The sequence below is a fragment of the Phalacrocorax aristotelis genome, chromosome 4, assembly GCF_949628215.1.
Source record: "Phalacrocorax aristotelis chromosome 4, bGulAri2.1, whole genome shotgun sequence".
Lineage (NCBI taxonomy): Eukaryota > Metazoa > Chordata > Aves > Suliformes > Phalacrocoracidae > Phalacrocorax > Phalacrocorax aristotelis.
In genome coordinates, this window is record NC_134279.1 from 57,562,475 (window position 1) to 57,581,932 (window position 19,458).

Genomic DNA, 19,458 nt, shown 5'->3' on the forward strand with positions numbered 1-19,458 from the left:
AATTTCAGAGTAACTGCAGGTTCATCTAGCTTTAAACACCAGGAAAACTTTGAAGAATTCAGTCTGTCAACACTAGACCAGTTATACAATACTTCGCAGCAGTGTTATGAGAAATCACTCAAACACAAAATATAGGCCAAATTTTTACACCCGATAATACTCCCAGGTGAACATCTTGGTATGTGTCCAATGCAGGCTTCAAGTTTACTGTTACCTTCCTTCAATAAAGCATACTTCTTCATTTGTCCTTACAATAACAAAGGAGAAAAACAGAGTATCATCTGGAGAATTAGACTCAAGTAGACATTTTGTGGAGCTACATAATATACGACTGTTTGTGTCTCTGGAGCTTAAAAATGAAAGGAAAGGCCCTTTGGGTACTTCACAATTACTCGTAAGTTTTAGCTCCAACTCTGTAAAAAAGCTAACCTACCTGTTGTCTCTACTAGTGAACTAAATACTTATTCTATCAGCTATCAGGAAGAAATTAATCAATGAATTCTGTTAGAATGATTAAGTTACTCTTTTTAGGCACAAGCAGTACCTAGGTGTTCAAAAGCATGTAGAAGCACACAAGGCAGAAAAGGTACTGAAGCCTTCACATCATTTCTATGTGTACTGGAGGAAATCACACCTACTGGGGTGAAATAACTGGAGAGAAGTAACTATATACTATGTCAAGCCAACCAAGGCTAAGATAATAAAGAAAAACTAGTAATAAATAAAGACATGTCCCTCATATGTGGTCAACTAACTAGGAGGTATAATTGCTTCTGGACTATAGTTTCAGACACACAGACATGGTACAGGTAAGAGAAAAGAAAAAGATACCGCCTGCACTCAAATACACTCCTGATGTCTGTACTTTAAAATAATACATCATAAATATGGGTAACAGACTAGAACACTCGATCATTTCAAATTCACATGCAATCCTTAAAACAGCCAGTTACCACTAAGTAAAAATGGCAACAAAAGTCAGCAGGTATGGAGGAACTAGACACCTTTGAAAGCAAGGGGACATTTGGATGGCTTTGTTCGTTTGGAGCAATTTCTTCACAGAACAGCAGATAAAAACACCCATTGGTAATGTTCAAAAAGCCAGAAGCTCCAGTGAACTTTTTTAATAGCCTAATTATTTATTTGGAAAAATATTTAGAAAAGTAATTACTAAAGGTAAGTAAAGGACACAGAGGTAAAAAAAGTCACCCTCCAACACAGAAAAGATCTGCTGTATCATTAATAGCCTGAAACCCCCTCTTTTGGTAATGCTTTGAAGATATACATCTGGGAAAAGAGATTTATCTCAAGGAATGAGAAAAATATACACAAATAATGACTTTTTCTATGTCCCTCCTACTACAACCACTTTACCTTTGGGATTTTACATATGAATAAGAAAAAATCCAATGTAATTCAATATCATCCTCTTCAAACAGTCATAACAAAAATTAAGTCTTTCCTGAAAGGGAGCCAAGGAAAAGAAAACTGCACTACTGGTATCTTTTGCAGCCGTTTGTATCAACTATTCCTTTCAAATAGGACTGCATAGAAATAAAACTAGATAGGTTTTAAAGGGAAAAGAAAGGCAGAGAAGGAAACTTTAGAGAAAAGGTGGTGGGGATCACAAATTAAACCCTCAAACTAGGCAGTGTTTATGCAGAAATATGCCTGTCAATCTACAGGTTGAAAGACCCATCCTCAAAGGCTTTGTGATTACATTATAGAACCAATTTAAAAACGAATGTAATATGGTTTCTAATACACTGAAACTTTTTAATGCAGTTTATATAAAGGAACTTTAACCTCAACTATCAACAAGTAATATGTTCTGAATCTTGCATAACCAAACTACAATGTGAGTAGTGCCATAACAGGAAGAAACCACATATATATCATTAGTCTAAATCGAGGATGGCCACCTTCCACATACTCAGGGGCCCTTTTATTCCCAGACACATCTCAAGGTAAAATCAATACAGCCATACTTCTATGTGGCTAACCCTGTTAAACCCAACACCCCATTCATACCCCCACCTTCTTCCCCAACAGTAGGCACGGGACTGTGCCACCCTCTGATGTGACCTCTTGAGCACCAAGTGCTCCTGAAAGCCCACGGCTGTCAGAATGTCCTCTGTGGTCTTCCTTGCTTATAACAGATTATGGCCAACTTTTACTCTACCCTTAAAGTCAACATGAAACAGTTCCCTAGGAAGTCCCACAATGAATGTTATCTGCAGACTGTGGTATTTTGGGGAAAGAGAAAATGAGACAAAATATACAAGTACATTTTTCTTCCTTTCCAAAAAGCTATCTTTTTGCAGTGATGGCTTCTAACACATACATTCCAGTCTTTCTAAAGCTAGCACCACAACTGGAACATGATATACAACCAAGAAGATATTCTTCCTCTAAAAACCTACTTTGCCTCTTAAATACTGCCCAGTTCTGTAAAAAAAACACTGGGAGGTCTTAAGGTGACCACACCCAGAGTTCAGATTTGAGAGGGACTGTCTGAGTTTACTAGGTTAGAAGTGTTGAAATTACAAAAATAATTACTATCTAAATCACACAATCATAAAATCGAGGAGCAAAAAGCAGCACTGATTTTTTTTTTTTTAAAATCCATTTGACATACTCACCAAACCTGCAATGGGGGTCGGTAGTCTATTGATCTTTTTTACCAATCCCGGCTTTATTGCATTCAGCAACCTGTTACGAGAAAGGAGTATTTATAAGTGGTAAGTCACAAAATCCAAATTATCAAACACTTGTCCCCAGCACATAAGGATTTCAGTATGGCTGGAAAGGAAGATGTTCCCCTTTCTCCCCTCCTGAAAACACGTGTGTACCTAAAGACCCATCACTGAAATGAACTAAAACTAGCGGGGGAAATATCCACAGCACAGTACCACAACAACAACTCTTTTATACCCTAAAATATATCTAGATCACATCAGTCTTCACAGGCTGTGGGTGAATTTTGTCACATCAGTCTGCCTCCATTGCCTAAAGGCAAGTCATGCCTAGAAGGGCCTGAGAGCCAGTCGCAGAAGGCATCCAGCTATCAATGTATCTTTGGGAAGAACAGTCCAGCAGTTTCTGCACTGCAGGAAAGTGAGAAAGGACATACACTTTATGGGTGGCCTGTCTATTTTTCTGCATCTATACTTGAAATTAAATGCCATCCTTGCATACGTTGTGGAGAATGGAGGTCCCCATAAAACATAAATGTGAGAAGACGGACAAAAAGGGAGTCAAAAAAACACCACTTAATTAAAACATCATTAGGCCAATGATACCACAGTTGAACACTGCTCAGTGTCCAAAGATTAGCAACCCCCCACGAAGTTCCCCACCACCCATGAACATGCTATGACAAGTATTGACATGGTTCATTGTTAGAATATTAAAGAAAAATGGCCAAGCCTCTAAAAACGGGAAATCCTGTTGCAACAAACATTGCTTCTTTACCACTCTTCCCTGAAGAGAAAACCCTTATGGCTTTTACTCAAAGGAATAAAATTCAACCAGTCCCACCCATTAGGAAGAAAATCATCAGGTCAAGAAACTCACTTAAAATTGAAGATCCTTGAAGAGAAACAGAGTTGTCTATGATAATGTAAAACCCTTTAAAAATTAGAACGCTCACTACGAAAGAGAGGAATCTTGCTTTGTCCTGACATGTCTCCACTCAAGAACCGACTCTTCTAGCAGCCTACTGTGGTGGTGAAAATATTAATATTTAAGATCTGAGAGGTCTGGCTAAGAAGTTTATCCTAACTAAAAGAACATTCCTTTCAACGAAAAACTAACAGTCTGATTGTTTCCAACTGCCTGCTTCTGAGCTAAGATAACACGGGATGTGCCACTCCTATAGGCTCCTCCAAGAGCCATGTCTCCATATTGTCACGTTCCTGTTTGATTCCTTCTTAGGACTGTGGCAGTTAGCAAGCTCGTTAAGGAGTCCATCCTGCCCAAGGGTGGATACCTGGCTTTGTTAACATTTAAATGCTCCTTCTCCTCACTCCCTTTTCTTTTTTTCCCCTGAAACAGTACATAGGTTGTGTCTCTGCAATCACTCGGAGAGAACAGGGGAGCAGAGGGGGAGATGCTCTTCTAAATTTTCTCTATGATCATAGTTAATACAAAGCTTCTGTCCAACCTGTCCTAAATTGTACTGGTGTTATTACGCACTTGGGGTCCCCACATCACCACCACTACCAAAATCGGGAGTGGCAACAAACCCAATGTGAATGACATTTTTGGGAGTTGGGGGGTATTTTCTTGATCTTCCTGCAGTTAAGTCTGTAACCCAAGCTCATACAGATTGCTGTGCTATGCCTGCCTACTGCATAAGGTAGAATCTAAACACTAACACGTCCTAAAAAGAAATTATAAAATAATATACATTTATATAGAAACAATTCACTTTTCCCCCTGCTAGACACACAGAATGGCAAGAAAAGAATGACACATCTCACTTCCTATAATCATAATTCTATTTCACAGAAGACAAACAAGCATTAGTACTTTTTCCCCAAAAGGGCACAAGCCTTTCAGATTTGCACAGCAGCAACCCTATAAACTATTACTTTCCATCTTGCTGCTGCTGCTGCTACAGGCAACTTAAGATTCTCCCCCCACCCCATCCCCATCCGAGTGCTTCTTTCCAAATACTCTAGCTCTGTGGTGACTTCCATCTTCAATCTGCCTCTTCTGTCTCAGGCAAAAAAGGATTTATTAGCTGAACCATCCCATTTTCTTTATTACTCAAACATAAATACATTAGGCACCACAACCAATATTGCAGGTGCAGATCAAAAGCCACAGACAGTAATAGAAAGTAAAATAAAGAGGTCTTATTGGAAACCTCAAATGCCAGAGCCCATTCTAAATAAATCTTCAAAATGGCTTGTACAGGCTTCCCTGTGAAATATGGGAGAAGGATAAAATGAGAGGAAGGAACAAGCAGGGAATAAACAACATTTTAGATCACCATTTGGAGCCTGAAGAGGGAGGAAATGGGATGGGGCAAGATGGAAAAGCCTGAGGAAGAAAGGTCTCTATTATTAAAATATTTACCTCCTGTTGGAAACATCTCTAAACAGTCTGGCACCAAAACCCCCAGGACTTGCTCACTGTAGAACATGCCAAAGGGAGATTTCTTCCAGAGCAGACTGGCTGCTTCTAAATTATTGCCTCATCTAAAGCAACAGTCCAGATGCCAAAATATCAAGTGGCTTAAGCTTGCTCAGCCACCAACCTGGCTGAAAAGCTGTACTGTTTATGCAGAGTGTCTCAATGGTCGCCTTCAGTCACACAGTCACTATGTGTTCCCGCTTCTCAAAAAAGTCACTGAATACACCTCTTCCCACATAGGTCAATCCACACAAACTAGATTTTCTTCTGTGCCTACTTAAACTCATACAGAGCATCCCTCTTAATATGCAAGTTTCTATCAGCTCTGGCAGGTTTCTGTTGAAACATGGGGCAAACAAAAACCCTAACCGTTTCGCACAGGGGACCTGGTGCAAGGCTCTTGGCCATGGCCTGGGGGAAAGAGCCTGCAGGGGAGAAAACACTTCCTAACCCACACCTTTCCTTGGATGCTGCCTACAACTGCAGTCTCATGCTTTCTTGCCCTACCAACCCTGACCAAAGGGCTTGGCTGCCCTGGGCCTCACAACCCAACCATGTCTTAGGTTAGAGTTTACAAGGAAGAAAACTTGCAGTGCACAACTTCCTCTGGCAGCCCCACTGCATCTGCAGCTCTAGCCTTTGTCCCTCCCCAATCCTAACCCTAATCCTAACCCTTGGCTCATTCTGAGGTGAAGACACTCAGACACGACCCCAGTGTCCAAGTTCACAGAGAAAACATCTGCAGCCTAAACCTTCCTCTGCCCTCATTTCCAGCACCACTACAGTTATAGCTCCGGGATTTGTCACTCACCCAGTCCTAAACCTGACCATAACAGTGTGTGTTGACTTGTTAGTAAACATTTGTTGTTATTTTTCTGTACCACTCAAAAAAAAAAAGCTTTTGTAAATAAACCCAAACCAAACAAAATAAAAAACCCCACCAGTTACAATTCAGAAACACAGCAAGAGTACTGTCCTGCCTACTGCACTGCAGACAGCAGAAAAGTCGGACAACGGGCAGCCATCAACACGACCATAACCACAAGCAGCTTTTTTTCTGCACTTAGCTGCACAGCAAGTCTAGACACCTGCACTGTAGGCATCTATGCACGGGGGAACAATTCACAATTCCAGCATCTGTTGTCTGACCTCACCGTTATCTCTGAAAATTTTCTATGGTATCACATTGCTCCCCCCAAAAAGAAAACAAAACAACTTCACATTCTTCTGGAGTCGCAAGTTTGATAACTTAAAACAGTATTGGAAATCCTGGTGAATGGATCATTCTAAGACATCAGATTAAATCTTTTAAAAATATATTTGTATTGCAGCAATCCCTGAGAAAGGTATGGAAAACAGTGGCAGGACTAGCGTTAGGGGAACCCATCAGCTTCTACATCAGCTAAACCACACATTGTTCAGTGCTTTATTTTCACAACATTTACTTCCATTACAAAAGTTAAGCACATCACGTTCATACAAAGTCACAGAGGGCAGGCACTCAACGTAGGCCTTGCTACAACATATATTTAAGGCCCTATCCCCAGATCATGTTAGACAATTTACTTCCATCACGCATTCTTGCAGCCAGAAGACACCTGAAGGCACTTGCTCAAGAAACACACCTAGCTGATGACACATTAAGATCCTTTGCCTCAGACATCTGATCTGTCTGGCCCATTTGGCAATGTTGATCAGTCTAAGGAAGGCACTATGGTCCCTACTGGCAGGTTCAGACAAAGGGTTGAAGCCTAACAGATCTTGAGTTGTACTGAGACTATGAACGATTGTTCTCTGAGTACCTCCCAGCTCCTGCTGACCCCGTCCGATACTAACTCATTCCCCCAAGGAAGCAGTCCTTTTACTTGTGCGATAAAAATCATCACGGCTCAAGTATATTCATCCTCGTGAGGGCATCGAGGACAGACACACTGCTTACTCCTACTCTAAATGTCAGACCCCAGTATTTCCCCAAACTACCACCAGTTGGCAAGCCCAGGTTTTCCCAAACACAAATTTACTTCAGGTTTTTGTACAGCAGTGTTCTTCAAACATAGAAAATCCACAAGTGGATGTGCATCTTCTAAAGAACAAAGCTAAACCTTTATATCGCTGAGTATGCATTCTGCTATGCCAGGGTTGGTGAGGTACTGTGTAAATGGTCAGAGTGTGGAAATGTCAAAGTTGGAATAGAAGTGTTTTTTGTTGGGGGGTTTTTCGTTTGTTTGGAATTTTTGTGGATTGTTTTTGTTTTCAAGGTATTGTTACTATTTTTCATATTCCTGCACCTACGAAAACAGGTGTCAATGGGACAAGTCCAAGCAATCCCAAGAGATAACAAAACAGGATGATTTTAAATCTTCCATTATTTCCTCCTTTTTTCTTGCCCTCCAGTAAGATATTTCTAATTTAAAGTCTGACACAACAGTGAGGGAACAGGGGTTGAAACAAACCATAAAATAAGGTCCTTCAGTACTGTTTTCAAAAGGAAAATGTAGGTATATTCCTCAAGCTTGACCTTCTTGGTAACTGGGGTTTGGTGACCAGCAGACATTTTGGAGATGACTGGCAGAACAAGTTTAGGGAGGACTTTTTAAAACTTCAGCTTTCAGCCAACTTGTTTCTCACAGAAATAATTCTGGCATGTTAACAGGTATTTATGCAAGAAGTTAAATGACATGGGAAGGAGAAAAGAATGAACAGAAATATAAAGACTGAAATACTTTTCCTGTTTAGGCTTTCTGGTATCTGGTTATGACCAGCGTTTCTCTGACATGACCAGAAGGAAGGTACAATAATGAAATCTCAAGGAACTTTTTACAGTAAAAGAAGCAAAGACATGACAAAAAGATAAAATAGTTCTTAAAAGAATTTGAACAAAATATGATGAAGACAAAAAACCCCAACAATCCCACCAAACACCCAAAAGACAATAAACCAAAACAGGATAAAACCAAGCCTCTTCAGGCTCCGTCCACAAAACTTGAGTCTCTATACACACACCTGACCGATTCTCCAGACCCTTCAGGCTCTCAGCTGGGATTTCCACCCAGCACCCCTAGCATTTATGGACCTGTCCCCAGTCAGGAGAATCCTCTGTTCTTCACTTCTCAAAGTCCTCCTGTGCCACTTTCAGTCCAACATCCACACACCCAGCCTCCCTTTCCCCTGCACCAGGTGCTGGCTTGGACTCTTCCATAGTTAGCTGTTAGATGAAGCGCAGTAAGATAGTGCATAGAAGCTAAAACCTTATAACTGCCTTACCTTATGGAAACAAGAGCACAGTGGAAGTGGAAAGCTGCTCCATCCCCACTCTTATAGGGAAAAGCTAGGTCATTTCCTTCTCCTGATGAAAACCAGCTCTGATAGGTATAGGAAGAATCAATTCTCTATTTGGTGCTGTCCCTAAGGCTTGGCATTCCAGGAGATAAGGTATCACCACAGCAGGACAGACAAGCTGAAATCACTACTAGCCACTGTGTGACTAACCTATTAGACCTTCCTAGGGTTGTTTATCACCAGTTAAGAATTTGAAAAACTTCTGCCAAGAAGAGAAGGCATTTCAGGCAACAGCTGATAAAAGATCTAATGAAAAGCACCAAGACAACTGCCCATGAAATTCTTTCAAGAAAGCGTCAGTTAAGAAAATATTCAAAGAATGGATGCCAAAACCCAGCCTCCAAAAAGACCTTGTTTCTAAGAGAAAATGGAGGAGAAGCTCTTTCAGAGAATAAGCTTCAGAAACTGAAAAAAAGGAAAGGTTGAAGTGATGTGTGTTCACAGATCAATCCAGGCTGGAGGAACAGGTATCCAACAGAGCTCTTTGCTCAAGGAACGGATCATATTCCTAAGAAGAAAAGTAGACTAATGACCTGATCTAAAAGTAAAGGGCATTTTATATTTGCAAGTTCAGGAAATTATATCCTTAACAGAGACATTTCTCTGTTTTAATTAAGTTTTACAGATTTACATTCTAACAAGCAGCCTTTCAGTGCTTGATAATTATTAGCCCAGACAGCTTCAGGATCCACATATCTTAAACTTGTGCTCTAGTAGCAGCTCCAAAATGCCCCCAAAGAGCTGAAAAGGAGAGAAAAATCCAGTATTAGCCTTAAAGATGAACAAATCACATTGAAACAGCAGACAATGAAAGTCAAAATATTTTGTTGCAAAGGAAGTGGTAAAGAAATTTCAAAATATAGAGGTGTTCTTGAGGTCATGAAAATATTTTTGGGAAAACATTCTTGAGTGATTGCTAATGATGCCCCGGACATTATTTATTTAGGATCAGATGAACAAGGTGCTTTTTTAACAAGCAGGACAGAACTGACTTTGTTCTGTACAGGACTCACAGTCCAGGCTGATAAGTAAAAGGTGCATACAGAACTATGCAAATGTGTAGGACTGAAAAAAACAAGTATGCCAAACACAGGATAGCATGGGTCTTACTCTGTCAAAGACTAAAAATATGAACAAGACAGAGGCCTTGCAAAACAGCTCAAGAAAGGCAACAAGGTAGATTGTGTAAACGGCTTCACAAGCTCTTTATACAGAACCTACCACCACAACAACTGACACGAAGCATGTCCCATGCACCTATAGGTTTACAATTCACATGTAGTTTTACACTGGGTAGCAATGGTCACAGACAATTGCCCAAAGTACGTATCCAATACAATTTCTTAAACATACACTCTTGGAAAGCTGAAACCTCTCACAGGATTACCTTGCTTTGCACTTGAGCAACACTCCATTTGAATGGGTCAGTGTTCCAGTCTCTTGCCCTGTCAATTACCAAGCTCCGCTGAAAAAACCCTATTAGTCTGCTGAGATGCCTTTTTTTTTTTTTTAAATGTAAATACAAAGACAAGCCATTCTGGGTGTACTCAGGCATGCCCCTCAATGGCTATTCTCTTCTCGCACACAGAGCTGAGCATTATGGTTTATGTTACCTTTGACCCCTCACCTAAACTGTACTAATAAATAGCTCTTCATTATAATATGGCAATAAAACTTAAAGATTAAAAACCCTGGATTCATATAAAACAGTTTCAAATGTCCTCACATGAACCTAAATCTTAATGCTTAATGAGCCTTGGGGCCTGTCTCTCTAAACTGGAGACATGCCAAATACATGATGCTGATAATGTTTTGGCTTTACAACGCAGAGCCTGAAAACCGCAGGACAACACCAATCCCTTCTCACCTCAAGGCATGGGTTACATTCCACACTTCAAGTATACCTATGAAACTCAAATACCTTCTCAGTTTCCAGGAATAGGAAATTCAAGCAAAAGCCTAATTAAGCATAAGGGCTGGGCATCCACTAACTTCTCCAGTGGGGTATCTGGCAAGACAAGAGTCTCTGCACTGTACACTACACCGCCAAATGCTGAAGTCATGCAGGTCCATACCACTGACAGACAAGTAGAATAACATATCTGCAAAGTTCTACTGTCTACAAAGACGACTGAGTATTTGTTTTCCCCTACCAGGTCTCCATAAGCAGTATGGCAATTTTACATAAGTGACTAACTTGGTTTTTAAACAGCCAAACAACTGAAACACCATATATACAGTGAAGGCTGTTCTCCATACCTAACTATACTACTGACTCAGAAGACAAAGTTTTACTATTCCATGGCATTACACTTGCCCTAATCTGGCATATACCCAGCTTTTGCTGAAAACAGCATTCATGTCAGCCTAAAGCTTGGTCAGATGCATTATAACTGTGATGCAAGCCCAAAGAAACTCTGCTGTCTGAGAAAAAGCAGCTTATTCATCACCAGTGACATGACGAACAAGCTACAGAGATTTCTTATTTGTAGAAGAAAATTATTCTCATGACAGAGTAAATGATAAATTCCTTTAATTCTTGATCACAGTGACTTTCAGCTCACACAGATTTATAGCCACACTTCGCTTTTTCTTTAAATACTATTAAAATAATCTATGGGCATGACTAACTTCTCAATTTTTTTTAAAAGTAAAACCTAAAAACTTTCTTATACTTTTTAAGAGCATATATTCCTAATATGCACAGCTGAAGGGAACTGCCTTTCCTAGATGTTGTTCTACACAAGAAAAAGTGTAAAACTTATTCCTTACATCACCGTACATACCCAATTTTATCAAGATTACTTAAACACAATCACATACCTCCGTATCTGCTCTTTGAAAAAATAATAAAAAGTTAGAGTCAAAGAACCCTGGTTTCAAACAATGAGCATAGTTTCTGCACATCTTACTAAGCTACATAACACCACATACTAATATACAAAATAAGTGTCTCTAAGAAACAAAAGTTTGGGAAAATGCTCATAAGTTGGTATCCAGACTTATATATGCAAGTGGTATCCATCTTTAACCACATACAGTTATTCCTCTTTCACTTTTATATGCTTATGCCATGACTTCCTAAGGTATGCGATTAAATATTTTTAGAACTTCCATGCCTGAGAAAAAACAATGACTTATTATGCCTGCATTTACTGCTATAAATTAAATTACATACATAAAACAGACACGCAGCTAAACTGCTCCACATAGAGAACCCAAGGTCTTAAACACAATCATGATGCTGTTAGACTCCACTGCAAAGCCAAATAATTTCTGCTGACACCTAAATCATTGTTCAGTTTGAGTTTGTTGTTTGAAGTCCTTTGCCCGGGACCCATGTCCCAGCTGTTGTTGTTACTCTTTTTTATGGTTTGGTCCTATTACTGACGTTAGGCTCTCATTACCAGTAATACAAACTTTCAGGGTGGCTGGACTCCTAGTAGTGCTTGATTCCAGAAAAAGCTTGAGAGAAAAATATCATCCCAATTGCACGTCAAAAGTGCTTACAGATATATTGGATATATATCATCCTTGGATAGTCATATCAAAGCACGTAAAAAAACTTGAATTTTCCAAGTCTCACATCCTCAGAGAGACCTCTAAATACTGAATGTCCAATGTGAAAGAAGGAATCCTGCAGAAGAAGAGCTGGGCAAGGGGAGGTGGATGGCAAGGAGAACGGAAAGGAACTGTTCACCATAAAAACACATTTGCAGGAATACTACAGCAGCAACAGCTGGGCAAGGTTGTGGGAAGATATATGTATTTTTGTCTTCATAGAGTAATTTTTAAACTTAATAGCATTGTTGCATGTTCAGAAATAAACGCAACTTCAACTTCCTTATCCGCTTCAGAAAAGCAACAGAACTACCAAATCTAATTTATTCCCAATTAATCCTCTAGCTTCTTCTGATATCTGGGTCAAACCTAAATGTTAAAGCTATGTAACAGAAAAAAAAGAAAAAGAACACGTGCTAGGGCGGAAATTGGGGATTTCTAGTGACATTTCCCGCTACTGGTGTTGTATTCATATAGCTTTCCACCATGACCCTAGGAAGGCACATTTGCAGAAGCGTAGCCAGGAAACTCCTCCATCTTTGCATGTGAAAATTTAATACACAAAGCAAAAACAGAGCAAGAATTGCCTTTGCCTGGCTATGATGCCCCTTGCTGGAATCACCATCTGCACTGATTTCAGACAGCTATGCTAAAAATCCATGAACTCATTTAATACAAACAGCAGTTGTAGTCACTGCCTTCTCAGCACAGCTGGGTGAACAAGCAGAGCCAGCACTGTCAGGGCAACTGCACAAGTGGGCTTTCAAATATCCAGAAAAAAGGAAGGGCTTGTGTTACTCTCCTCTGCATCCTGCATTGTTTAAATATGGTCCTCAGCTCCTGAGTTTAGCGCAGCAAGCTATAAAAGTGTTGTAGCAAGGCCAGATCTAGGTGCCAGTCGCAGCCTAAGCACTACCATAGAGGCGTGCACAAGGCTTGCAGGTGCCTGTGGCTAGCACACATGTGCAGGGCTGCTCTGCTAGTCCCTCCCAAGAGTCCAAGCTTTTGGCATCACACAGTTCTATTAGTTTTCCTTTATTAAAATATATGGAGAGTTGCTAGAACATGAGTGTGTCGTTTATAACCAGTGTAGTGATGTCTGCCTGAGTTAGCAGTATGTGTAGGCCACAGACGTCAGGATCAACTGGAGGGAGGCCTGGCATTACTGTGCCTAAAGCTCCAACAGTCCTGCTCTAGACCTACACAAAGATTTCCCCTGTGCCATTTTGCACGTGGCTTGTCTGACTCTTTAGGAAATGGACTCTGGCATGGTGGCTGCCCCCCAGCCCCTCCCTTCTGCAAAACACCTGCAAAGTCAGAGGGTAGCTTGAAACGTATTTGGGAAAATCAGGACATATTGGTTGTGCTCCCATTCCTGACATTAGTTTTCAGTCCTCTAGCTGCTAGGATCCCTCAGGACCTGATTTCGTTCTCAGGACTCATCACAAAAAACAACAGGCAAGGAAATCACTGCAGCCGCCATATGGAAGTAAGCACTGTTCCATGCTCACGTGGTCATCACCCACACAAGTGTCTGTCTATGAGTTGCCAGTTAATGACACTAGCAGTGCATACTGTCCTGTGGAGGTAAACTGAGGCAAGTTTAGCTTCTCCCTAAAGTTTCAACAGTTCCAATAAACCAGACCAAAGGCAAAGAATTCTTCCAGCTTCAGAAACTTGAGACAGCTATTGTTTCTTTCTTGCCTTGGGTAGCTTATCAGAGACTTTGAGATCAGACTGTCATTGTTGAGGTCAGCTGTGATGAAAGCACAACAGATCAGAAAGAGGTTGAGAGAGAGCTTAAACACTGCTAGGTTTTGTTCATGAGGTACCCAGGTAGGTCTCTGATAAACCAGAAAACTCCTGTCTACAGAGACAGTATTGCCTGTGGCAGTTTCACTAGTGCTTCTTCACTGTGCAAGAGATGAAAAAATTGTCAGTGCTTCACCTGCCGAAAACAGTACTTTTTGAAGATCCATTAAGAGCTCTCAGTGCTACACCCCAAACTTTTGTTGAGTTCTTTATTTTACAGTGGACTCAGAACCTGTGAGGAGCACACTCCCATTGTTGGCCTCATAATTTGTTCACCATCAGAAAGGTAAACTTGAAGGCCAAATTGTACAGAGCATTAACCAGAGAGCTAATCTACAGAGTTTTATCCACTAGCCACAGCTGCCAGGAGCAGGATGCAATACAAACATCACAGCCCCTCAGATTTGAGGTTGAGGAGACAGATCCCTTCAGATTGGTTTGCACTGATCCACAGGTGGTAAACAAAGACAAGCAATTTGTCCAACACCACAGAGCAATTTAGTAGTATAATCAAGTGGTGTCCCTTGACCTGCTTATTACTGGAGCTCTCAGTCTCTTAAGAAATACACATTTATGTGTTCCATTAGCAAAACATTAGTTAAGCTTTACATCTTAAAGATAGACAGTATTTAAATAAGACTACCTCTGCTTACTTGCAGATAAGATTACAATCTAATCTCGAAACACACATCCCTTATTTTTCATGCAGCACAATTCAACCTTAACATTTAAAGAGCACGGTAAAATGATTCAGCACACAGTACTTCCCTTGAACACACAGAGGAGAGAGATCTTGTGCAAGAGGCAACCCTTAAATACAAAGAGGTAAACTACATGCTCCTTCCAAGTTACACAATTTTTGATCAACAATAACAACTACTTCCCTTCTCCCAAAGCCACTCCTCAGCAAAGACATGCAACTACAATCAAACCAGATCATATCATTTCCTTTATGCTTTTCCCCCCCCCTTTAACAACTAAAGTTCAAGCTGTCTGATTAATGACACCAGTGAGATATACAACAGTATTTACACAGGTAGGTTTCAAAGCTATCGTAAGCCACCTAGAGCTAAGTTACAGGATATTAGCTCAACTCTACTGCTGTAAACAGTTTCCAAGTTCCAGTACCTTTCATAGCATAAAACTTAACCAATAGCTGCAATGGGCCAGCTAAACATCTCAGGAGATCTCATTTATAAATTTCAATATGCATTCAGTTCTGCACAAGCTTCATCCTTCTGGTGTGCAAAGACAGCTTTTACCAACTTCAGTGACAACCCTGCATGCCCAGAGAAAGAAACTGATTCATACAGGTGATTCAGATCCCAAACTCCTGACATCCTGCATGGGATTCTCGAAGAACTGCAAGCGTTAGGGCACACTTCCAAATGGCTCTTAAAAGTCACCAGCTTTAGCATCTAAGCCCACAACGTGCTTTTGGGAGACTCTGCCTAAAAACTAGCTATTAAAACCAGAGAGAAGTGTGCAAAAGCTAGCTTGGGTCTCTTGTCCAAAAATTACAAAACACATCATTCAAATACACCTTTAGGTAAAATTTAAAGGACGCCTAACCTTTCCAGAAACTGTAAAAGCAGCTGAATATTGATGGTACTCAGATGGCTAACTCTTGACAGTGCTCAGACCTGGAGTTGGTCCAAAACACCTCACTATAGCAGACACGTCTGCAGGCAGGTGTGGAACACCGTTTGCCAATCTGTGGTTAACATCTTTAAATAAAAGGAAATCGAAAAGCAAACATCATTTTTACTTTACATAACTCAACTAAGGAGCTGGGATGGAGTGAGGGAAGCACTTTGCAAAACCTGTTTTCTTTAAGCCACATTTCAATCCTCACCATAACAATAGCTTTGGCAGCGAAATGATGCTGCAGTGAAATACCAGTGTGCACAACGTCAAAACTCCCAGAAGGAAACCAACAATTGGACATACTACTTGAAGTTTATTTCAGTTTTAGCCAGGATTGTATTCAAGGCTCAAAACTATAAGTGTTACTTACTCACACAGAAGAATGCCGTTTTCTAATCCAGAACGAAAATCTTTCTCACCGAAACTTCTGCCCGTCACTTGCTGCAAGAGTAGGGGGAAAACAGAGGAGTGACATCCATTAGAAGGTGTACTTCACAAGCGTAATTCATACATTCAGTTAAAGCATCTGCTGCATCGGAAACATCTGAGCTTTACAGGCCTTGCCAAAGGACTAAGTTGTGTCCATCAACAAGCTTCCTCCTTCCCCTTTCATTGAACTATTTAACACATGGAACAAAGCATTTGCTCTGGCCAGTGCAATTACAGATTATAACCGAGCTGTTTTCTAGACGTAAAAAACAAAAACTACAAAAACTACAATGTAAACTTCATAATATTTTGAGAATTTTATTCTGTAGCATTTTGAATTTTAAAATTATTGTATTTAGACAAACTATGTGTATTTACCTCTTTTTTTGCATCATGTTAAAAATCTTGTACCAGGCTTGAATTTTTGGCCTTTAACATATCATGCTTATAGAATAAGCAGTAGCAATTGGAAGCACTTGCATGAGTTCTAGCCCTTCAGACACATACCACAATACTCTCAGTCATGTCAAATGATATTTCACATCATGAAGTCAACTGTGAGCGTGAATACAAACTTGGTGGAAGCTAAGGTTTAGGTACCTACTCAGTCTGCAGCCTGTCCAGGATGCTTGGACCAGGAGGCATGTTCTGCATTACAAGCTCTTAAGTCAGTCTGTGCTGCTTTGGGATGGACCATCTAGGAACCGTCCAGGAATCCCAATCTCGCCCGACGGCATTGGATGCTACAAGCATGACTGAACCCCCATTTATTACTCACTACCATATTGACAATGGCTTGCCATTCATCCTCAATCATTCTCAACAGATGATGTGCTCCGTTAAAAGTAAAGAACACTTACTGCCACCAACAAATATATAAAAATAGTTGCTGTGTTTAGAGAGTGCTGAACAGAAACAAAACAAAGCCAAAAAAGCCTGCCTAGTTTTTAATTGTCCTCCAGGAGGTCTTCTCACACAGCCAAAACATTTTCCGGATGCTTATAGAGTTCTCATGGCTCGCATCCAATCTTTCAGCGAGACCCTTGCTCTGGGCATTGCTTCCACCATAGAGAATAGTGACTTGGGGACACATCTGTCCTTACGTCCCCATTTTCTCCTTGCTGTTCCATTCAGATGCAAGACCCTTCCCCTCCCAGTTTCCTGTCATAAAGATAGCAATTTATAAAAACTGACAAGTTTGGCACTTTCCCATGGGATTAGCAAACGCACCAGCTTCACAAATGCTGGTTATAGCTACACACAGTCTTAGACAGAGAACAACACTTTTTTTTTTTAATTTAAGTGCAAATGCAAAGCCTAAAACCTAATCCCCCATTTAATTATACACATAGTGGGTTTTTTTTCAATGTGAAGGAGCTCCTCCCAGCGAACTGGTATGACAGTGTGCAAACTTTAACACCCCTTACTCTGAAGAGGGTATCTAAAGACATCAGTTGACAATAATATTTTATGCAAATGCATTAAGCAGAACAAGGCACTGTGCTGCCCTCGTACCTCAGAAGAAATCAGATGCAATTTGCCAGTAGTAAATAACCTCTAATCATTTAAACTAATCATAGTAAATCATCTCTAATCTTGATCTGCTGGGACAGAGGGAAATCATGACAATAAACCCAGTAGCATTTGGGATGAACAACAGACAGAGCACATCAAAACTGACTTTTATGTCATCCATACAATAAAGTACAGTACACAAAGATGTAGTACGAAGAGCCATTTCGTAACAGCCTGACTTGTAGTCTTTTTTTAAATCTACGCAGGAAAAAAATAAGTAGGAAATGATAGTCATCTTATTTCTCTCCTAAACATCAAAAATTCCAGCTATGGAAGTCAATCTTTCTATGCATTTGTTGAACACCCTCATTCAGCAGGGAGCAGTACTGAAATTAACGCAACTTAGGTAAGAATCTACCTGCCAAGAACTGTCACCTGAGTATTGCTGTCATTACTGCTGATGTAGGAAGGTTTCATACATAGTTTCTGGCCACACGAATAAAACAACGAAATGCAAATGCACAGCTGGAACAATTCATCCAGCAAGAGGCACAACAAAAACTGACAGCAGGTGAGAAAGACAGGAAGGTCCAGGAACAGTGCATGTCTGTTTGAAAAGGAACTTGAAGTAAATGAGGCATGGAAAGGTTTATGCCTATTCTAGATGATCCAGCTGCAGAGGGGAAACATTAATCAGCTGCAAGTCTCCTGATTTAGCCAATTAAAATGTAAGAACAGTTCAACAGAGAAAGGCTAGAAACTAAAAATAAGCATGAAAATCACATTATAAATGACAAAGATAACCCAAAAGGGGATGGAGATGAGCAAGAAGCTGGGTCCACCTTTTCCAGAGGAAATTAGAGCTCAGTTTCTTGGCATATGCACACACATACACATGTGCGTGCGCGTACACTTACACCTCGCTGTCTGCACAAGGCCACCTTGGGCCATACAGTCAAGAAAAAACTACAGCAGGCCCACCGACCAGCCTCCTACACTTGCCTGAGATAACCTTTGCTCAGTGCACTGACAGTGGGAGAAGCAAGGATTTCAAGTGACTTCAAGCAAACGGATTGGCACTTTCATATTTGCAGAGTCCTGCATAGCTAAGTGCATCCATCCTAAAGTTTGTCCAAACCCATGAAAAAAGGAAAGCACGTGCACTAGCCGTGGTATTACAAAAAAGTAGCATGTGTCACGGGATACTGTTCATGTTATTAATCTAAGCACTGGTCTGTTCCTACTAGCTTATCTTCTCCCATCTTGGAAAAACAGCTCCAGTTTGACTGCTGGATGAAACCACCAGGGCAAAGGTACAGACCAACACACTTGGGCAATGCAGGAGAAAGCAGGATATATGGTAGAGTTCCCTATTCACTTCTCTAATGCCAACACATGGTAATTCTCTGCAGTGCAGGGGTACGAAAGTTAGAACACAACACCTTAAAGGCAAAACACAAGCTGTATCCTGCTAATCATTACTAAAAAAAGCCTGTCACTTCTTTAATAAGTTCTGTAAAGCTGAGAGGAAAAGAGCTGCCTTTCCATATCATATTATAACTTAAAAAATAGAGAAGGGAAGCAAAACACAATATAATTTATTGTTGTGTTTCATTTATTTGAGGAGGAGTTGTTTTGATTAATCATCTGGATGACATTTTCTTCTCTGTAAAAAGCTGCAAGTGTTTTCAACAAGGGCAATTATTTGACTGCCGGACACGTTTCTCAGTTTTCCTGATCCTTAACAACCCAGAAAACAAACCTAAAGTGAATGATAAAAGTTTTTCAAAAAGGAATATTAGGACATTAAACCGCAGCACACTGACTCTCTATCACAAGCTTATTGGAACAACTTTAATAGGTATTTACACATAGCAACACTTCTTATATACAGTATTGTTGCTGATTAACTCCTTTGTTCTTTGCAGTTACGCACGCCACTAAATTTATGTCATCAAGGATGGCTGTCATCCAGCCACTAACCAGTGCCATATTACACAACTTTATTTTCAC

At 40.4% G+C, this 19,458-nt stretch overlaps 1 protein-coding gene across 2 annotated transcripts in view; it reads right to left on the minus strand.

Moving 5' to 3' along the window:
• The window catches only part of LIMCH1 (LIM and calponin homology domains 1), a 184,239-nt gene that overhangs the window by 100,868 nt on the left and 63,913 nt on the right, over positions 1 to 19,458 (minus strand). For both annotated transcript variants that reach the window (XM_075091598.1, XM_075091597.1), the window contains exons 2-3: positions 15,872 to 15,942; positions 2,643 to 2,712 (exon numbers count right to left, since the gene is read on the minus strand). In XM_075091598.1, coding sequence (XP_074947699.1) covers positions 2,643 to 2,712; positions 15,872 to 15,942 — 141 coding nt within the window. The remainder of the gene's footprint in view (positions 1 to 2,642; positions 2,713 to 15,871; positions 15,943 to 19,458) is intronic.